Source organism: Oncorhynchus tshawytscha, linkage group LG08, assembly GCF_018296145.1.
Source record: "Oncorhynchus tshawytscha isolate Ot180627B linkage group LG08, Otsh_v2.0, whole genome shotgun sequence".
NCBI classification, from domain to species: Eukaryota; Metazoa; Chordata; class Actinopteri; order Salmoniformes; family Salmonidae; genus Oncorhynchus; species Oncorhynchus tshawytscha.
The window spans coordinates 77,075,471-77,082,860 of NC_056436.1; the positions used below are offsets into that span (position 1 = coordinate 77,075,471).

At 43.3% G+C, this 7,390-nt stretch overlaps 1 protein-coding gene and 1 long non-coding RNA gene across 2 annotated transcripts in view; one reads left to right on the forward strand and one right to left on the reverse strand.

Moving 5' to 3' along the window:
• The window catches only part of adrb2a (adrenoceptor beta 2, surface a), a 7,977-nt gene extending 2,843 nt beyond the window's left edge, over window positions 1–5,134 (forward strand). Inside the window, exon 3 of the mRNA XM_042325980.1 lies at window positions 4,065–5,134. Coding sequence (XP_042181914.1) covers window positions 4,065–4,086 — 22 coding nt within the window. The 3' untranslated portion in view covers window positions 4,087–5,134. The remainder of the gene's footprint in view (window positions 1–4,064) is intronic.
• The window catches only part of LOC121846937, a 19,448-nt gene extending 12,058 nt beyond the window's left edge, over window positions 1–7,390 (reverse strand). The window contains exon 1 of the long non-coding RNA XR_006083936.1: window positions 7,380–7,390. This is a non-coding gene — a long non-coding RNA (uncharacterized LOC121846937). The remainder of the gene's footprint in view (window positions 1–7,379) is intronic.

Sequence of the window (7,390 nt, forward strand, 5' to 3'; positions counted from 1 at the left end):
ACAGAGACAGAGACAGAGACTGAGAGAGCGAGACAGATAAAGAGAGAGAGACAGAGACAGAGACAGAGACAGAGACAGAGACTGAGAGAGAGACAGAGTATGAGAGAGAGACAGAGACAGAGACAGAGACTGAGAGAGCGAGACAGATAAAGAGAGAGAGACAGAGACTGAGAGAGCGAGACAGATAAAGAGAGAGAGAGAGACAGAGACAGAGGGAGAGAGAGACAGAGAGAGAGAGAGACAGAGAGAGAGAGAGACAGAGACAGAGAGAGAGACAGATACTGAGAGAGAGACAGATAAAGAGAGAGAGACAGATACAGAGAGAGAGAGAGATACAGAGAGAGAGAGAGAGATAAAGAGAGAGATTGAGAGAGACAGGGACAGATGGAGAGAGAGATAGAGAGAGACAGGGACAGAGGGAGAGAGAGAGAGAGAGAGAGATAGAGAGAGAGAGAGAGAGAGAGAGAGAGAGAGAGAGAGAGAGAGAGAGAGACAGATAAAGACAGAGAGAGACAGATAAAGAGAGAGAAAGAGAGAGACAGAGACAGAAAGAGACAGAGGGAGACAGAGAGAGAGCGAGAGAGACAGTGAGAGAGAGAGAGAGAGAGAGAGAGAGAGAGAGAGAGAGATCCTGGTCCAAATGGACCATGTTCCATTTGTTTTTCCATGGACCATTTCCTTGAGTTTCACACACCATTTTTTTTTTTTTTTTTTTTGAGTTGGGCACACGTGGCTTTTTGCATTCAATGACTTAACTGTCAATTGATCATCGCTGCTGTGCCACACCTCCCCTAGCCTTAATGATCTGAGCCAGTGTCACATCAGCCCTCCCATCACCTCTCTCCTCTCGTCAACTCTCTGCTCTATCTTTACCCTTCTACACAGAATATCATTTCCTCCCAAGTCTCCGGGTTCTCTATCAGAAGTCAGTGGTTAGTTTGCGGTTTGTTGACTGGATCTGTCGTTGTCGTTCTGGGAAGTAGCCATGTTTACTGAGAGCAGAGTCAGTAGTTTCCTCAGTGATCGGAGGGAAGGGTACAGACTGACTCCATGGAATAACAAACAGTCTGTGGAATCAGGCCAGAGATAACAGTGTCCCTGTCTCCTGCCCTAGAGGTGCTGCTTACAGGACCCAGGCAGGCTGTGTCTGAAATGACACCCCACTCCCTATCTCTTGCAGTACTTTTGACCAGGGCCCTATACGGTCAGACCAGTCAACATGCATGAGACAACAGGTGGACTGGGCGATTGAGATGTTTCTAATCAGGGTGTGATCGCTGGTGGGTCTTTGGTTCTCTGTGAAGTTTTTCCAACGTGAACAGAATTCTAGATCGTTCAGGATATCTGTGCAATGATCCGACGAGACAATGACCTATTTCAACAGCTGTTGATGATGTCTGTATCAATTCGTTTCCCTCTCTTTATCTCTGTCTTTTTCTCTGTATCTATCTCTGTGTCTATCTCTGTAGTTCTCCCTGTACCTATCTCCTCTCCTATTTCTTTCTGTCTTTCTCTTTCTCTCTCTTTCTCTTTTTCTTTCTTTCTTTCTCTTTTTCTTTCTCTCTTTCTTTCTTTCTTTCTTTCTTTCTTTCTATCTCTCTCCCTTTCTCTCTGACTTGTTTCTCACCAGGAAATTCCTGTGTTGTTGCAGGGCTGAGCCCGGTCCAGGCCGATAAACAGGGGATAAATCCATTATCTCTGCTGTTTAGTTGGGGAATCAGACAACTCCCTCCCTCCTAAACAACAGTCACATGCAGGGAGCGATCTCTAGATTAGGGTGTATAACATTTTCCCAGTATGACAGACGGTTAGCAGGAGGAGCACAGGGCTCAGGTCTCTAATGGGATATCTATTCCCCATACTCCTCTAGTCTCTAATGGGACATCTATTCCCCATACTCCTCAAGTCTTTAATGGCACATCTATTCCCCATACTCCTCAAGTCTCTAATGGGACATCTATTCCCCATACTCCTCAAGTCTCTAATGGGACATATATTCCCCATACTCCTCAAGTCTCTAATGGGACATATATTCCCCATACTCCTCAAGTCACTCATGGGACATCTATTCCCCATATTCTACATGTGTTTAATGGCACATCTATTCCCCATACTCCGCAAGTGTCTGCGGCTGTGTCCCAAATTATACCCAAGTTTACTCACCATAAGGATACTTCCCCAAAGTGTTTTACACATAACCCTGACCAATTCCCCTAGCTGTTTTAGACATAACCCTGACCAATTCCCCTAGCTGTTTTAGACATAACCCTGACCAATTCCCCTAGCTGTTTTAGACATAACCCTGACCAATTCCCCCTGCTGTTTTAGACATAACCCTGACCAATTCCCCTAGCTGTTTTAGACATAACCCTGACCAATTCCCCCTGCTGTTTTAGACATAACCCTGACCAATTCCCTAGCTGTTTTAGACATAACCCTGACCAATTCCCCCTGCTGTTTTAGACATAACCCTGACCAATTCCCCTAGCAGTTTTAGACATAACCCTGACCAATTCCCCTAGCTGTTTTAGACATAACCCTGACCAATTCCCCTAGCTGTTTTAGACATAACCCTGACCAATTCCCCCTGCTGTTTTACACATAACCCTGACCAATTCCCCTAGCTGTTTTACACATAACCCTGACCAATTCCCCCTGCTGTTTTAGACATAACCCTGACCAATTCCCCCTGCTGTTTTAGACATAACCCTGACCAATTCCCCTAGCTGTTTTAGACATAACCCTGACCAATTCCCCTAGCTGTTTTAGACATAACCCTGACCAATTCCCCTGCTGTTTTACACATAACCCTGACCAATTCCCCTAGCTGTTTTAGACATAACCCTGACCAATTCCCCCTGCTGTTTTAGACATAACCCTGACCAATTCCCCTGCTGTTTTACACATAACCCTGACCAATTCCCCTAGCTGTTTTAGACATAACCCTGACCAATTCCCCTGCTGTTTTAGACATAACCCTGACCAATTCCCCCTGCTGTTTTACACATAACCCTGACCAATTCCCCCTGCTGTTTTACACATAACCCTGACCAATTCCCCCTGCTGTTTTAGACATAACCCTGACCAATTCACCTAGCTGTTTTAGACATAACCCTGACCAATTCCCCTAGCTGTTTTAGACATAACCCTGACCAATTCCCCTAGCTGTTTTAGACATAACCCTGACCAAGCTGTTTTAGACATAACCCTGACCAATTCACCTAGCTGTTTTAGACATAACCCTGACCAATTCACCTAGCTGTTTTAGACATAACCCTGACCAATTCCCCTAGCTGTTTTAGACATAACCCTGACCAATTCCCCAAGCTGTTTTAGACATAACCCTGACCAATTCCCCAAGCTGTTTTAGACATAACCCTGACCAATTCACCTAGCTGTTTTAGACATAACCCTGACCAATTCCCTAGCTGTTTTAGACATAACCCTGACCAATTCCCCTAGCTGTTTTAGACATAACCCTGACCAATTCCCTAGCTGTTTTAGACATAACCCTGACCAATTCCCTAGCTGTTTTAGACATAACCCTGACCAATTCCCCAAGCTGTTTTAGACATAACCCTGACCAATTCACCTAGCTGTTTTAGACATAACCCTGACCAATTCCCCTAGCTGTTTTAGACATAACCCTGACCAATTCCCCTAGCTGTTTTACACATAACCCTGACCAATTCCCCTAGCTGTTTTAGACATAACCCTGACCAATTCCCCTAGCTGTTTTAGACATAACCCTGACCAATTCCCCAAGCTGCAGACAGTCTTGTGATCAACTCAACAGTATGCTATGATCATAGTAGTTCCACGTTAAATGTAGCAACTGTCGTTCTGGCTTTCCTCTACCTGTCTATAACAGTGTTAGTGTCCTGTGTGTGTGTGTGTGTGTGTGTGTGTGTGTGTGTGTGTGTGTGTGTGTGTGTGTGTGTGTGTGTGTGTGTGTGTGTGTGTGTGTGTGTGTGTGAGAGAGTGTGTGTGTGTGTGCACGTGGCTTTCCTTCTCAAGTGTTGTCAGCTAACGGTGTTGAAACTGTGAATTTTGTTATTTTGCAGGAACATCTTTGTCCTGTACTGAAGCTTTGGCAGGCACCGCTTGTTGTCAGAACTCCTGCTGCACAAAACATAAGTCAATATGGGTCCAAGTTTTTTTATTGGATTTTGTGTTTATATTCATAAATACGTGGTGAAAGCAATAATTGTTTTTATTTTTGTTACTTTATGTGATGTTCAAATTTAGTAACCATTTCACTTCTTTTGCAGTAGTAGCTTACAAAAAACGAAAATTGTACAAAAAAGACACATTGTTTTAGACTTTGATCCATAGACATCAAGAACCCACATTTGAATGAATGCAAAAGCTTGCATGTGTGCTCTGTATGTGTTTGCGTGTATTGAACATTTGTGCTGTTTTTTAATACTGTGGTCTGCTGTGTTTCATGTGTTTTGGAAATCTCTGTGACGATTTTTTAATACTATGGTCTGATGTGTTTCGTGTGTATTGGACATCTCTCTGCCATTTCTTTAATAATGTGGTCTGTTGTGTCAAAAATAAATAAATAATAAAAGCTTCTAAAGAAGAACATCTAGCATAAACTGGCCACCTACACTGCTCCCTCCTGGTCCTCTCCTGGACATCTACACTGCTCCCTCCTGGTCCTCTCCTGGACATCTACACTGCTCCCTCCTGGTCTTCTCCTGGACATCTACACTGCTCCCTCCTGGTCCTCTCCTGACCATCTACACCGCTCCCTCCTGGTCCTCTCCTGGACATATACACTGCTCCCTCCTGGTCCTCTCCTGACCATCTACACTGCTGCCTCCTGGTCCTCTCCTGACCATCTACACTGCTCCCTCCTGACCATCTACACTGCTCCCTCTTGGCCATATAAACTGCTCCCTCCTGGTCCTCTTCTGGCCACCTACACTGCTCCCTCTTGGCCATATAAACTGCTCCTTCCTGGTCCTCTCCTGGACATCTACACTGCTCCCTCCTGACCATCTACACTGCTCCCTCTTGGCCATATAAACTGCTCCCTCCTGGTCCCCTCCTGGCCATCTACACCGCTCCCTCCTGGTCCTCTCCTGGACATCTACACTGCTCCCACCTGGTCCTCTCCTGGACATCTACACTGCTCCCACCTGGTCCTCTCCTGGCCACCTACACTGCTCCCTCTTGGCCATATAAACTGCTCCCTCCTGGTCCTCTCCTGGATATCTACACCGCTCCCTCCTGGTCCTCTCCTGGCCATCTACACTGCTCCCACCTGGTCCTCTCCTGGACATCTACACTGCTTCCTCCTGGTCCTCTCCTGGCCATCTACACCGCTCCCTCCTGGTCCTCTCCTGGACATCTACACTGCTCCCTCCTGGTCCTCTCCTGGACATCTACACTGCTCCCTCCTGGTCATACCCTCTCCCTGCACCTTGGCTCTGTGTGTGTCAAAGTTCACTGTGGTGTATGTGTGTGGGTGCAGGTCTTTGCATGCTTGCAGGGCTGGCCCTAGCCTTTTGGGCCCCTCCCATCTTGCAGGAGAAAAAAAATTGTGCCCCCACTCTTGACAGCGTAGAGAAAAAATATTTATTTTAGATTTAATAAAACATTTTATAGTTAATAAAAAGTTTTATAGTTAATAAAAAGTTTTAGAGTCAATAAAATGTTTTAGAGTTAATAACATTTTAGAGTAAATAACATTTTAGAGTTAATAACATTTTAGAGTAATCCTGCCATTCTACACATTGTGCCATGACTTATTCCATGTTCAATGATATCTGAGTGATAATGACTAACAAAATCAATGCGGGCCTCCTGGAGGTCAGGATCCCTAGGCACATGCCCTGTGTGCCTGGGCGGTAATTTGACCAGGATTAGATAGCTGACTAATTTACCAATGTAAAAAATGTTAGCTGACATGGGCTAACTGAGTGGCTGTCAGTGACTGATATAACAAGAGAAAAACTGCTGATGCACAACCAAGTTTAGAAATGACATCTTGTGTATTCTACTATTCTAACTCTCAACAGTAAGTTGAGACCCCGACTGAATTCCTAAAAAAGCGGTTGCCTATGTCTCTTATGCATTAGACCCGGCCCTGTGTGCTTGTCCTTAATAAGGTGGTGTACTCTAGTATAAAATCTGTGTCTCTAGTCAGTCAAGCTGAGAGAGAGAGACGATGTCATTATGCGCAATGATTCTAGAACCAACTAGCTGACTCTGCCGCATTCAGCCAAGCACCATGCAGGGGGAGGGGGATGGGGCAGACATAAGCATTAGGCCCACACACACAGGAGTATATATACTAAGAATGGTATGTACAGCAGTAGATATCCTAATAATGATATGTACAGCAATAGATATCCTAATAATGATATGTACAACAGTAGATATCCTAATAATGATATGTACAGCAGTAGATATCCTAATAATGATATGTACAACCATAGAAATACTAAGAATGATATGTACAGCAGTAGATATACTAATAATGATATGTACAGCAGTAGATATACTAATAATGATATGTACAGCAGTAGATATACTAATAATGATATGTACAACAGTAGATATAATAATAATGATATGTACAGCAGTAGATATATTAGAGTGACCTATGTACAGCAGTAGATATATTAGAGTGAGCTATGTACAGCAGTAGATATATTAGAGTGAGCTATGTACAGCAGTAGATATATTAGAGTGAGCTATGTACAGCAGTAGATATATTAGAGTGAGCTATGTACAGCAGTAGATATATTAGAGTGAGCTATGTACAGCAGTAGATATATTAGAGTGAGCTATGTACAGCAGTAGATATATTAGAGTGAGCTATGTACAGCAGTAGATATATTAGAGTGAGCTATGTACAGCAGTAGATATATTAGAGTGACCTATGTACAGCAGTAGATATATTAGAGTACAGCAGTAGATATATTAGAGCTATGTACAGCAGTAGATATACTAAGAATGACATGTACAACAGTAGATATACTAAGAATGATATGTACAGCAGTAGATATATTAGAGTGAGCTATGTACAGCAGTAGATATACTAAGAATGACATGTACAACAGTAGATATACTAAGAATGATATGTACAGCAGTAGATATATTAGAGTGACCTATGTACAGCAGTAGATATATTAGAGTGAGCTATGTACAGAATCCGGTATATAAATAAATATGTGTTGTGTATAAACAGTGTAACTAAATACAATGTACAGTAGTAGAAATATCCAAATGAGCTATGTGGGTAAAACAGTATTTAAATACTCAGTGTGAAACGGGAAGCATCCAGTGGCTCAATGTCTTTATGACATGGGACAGTTAATGTTTTAGTTTTCCTGTACCTAACTGTGAGTCATGTATCCCACAGAGAACACGT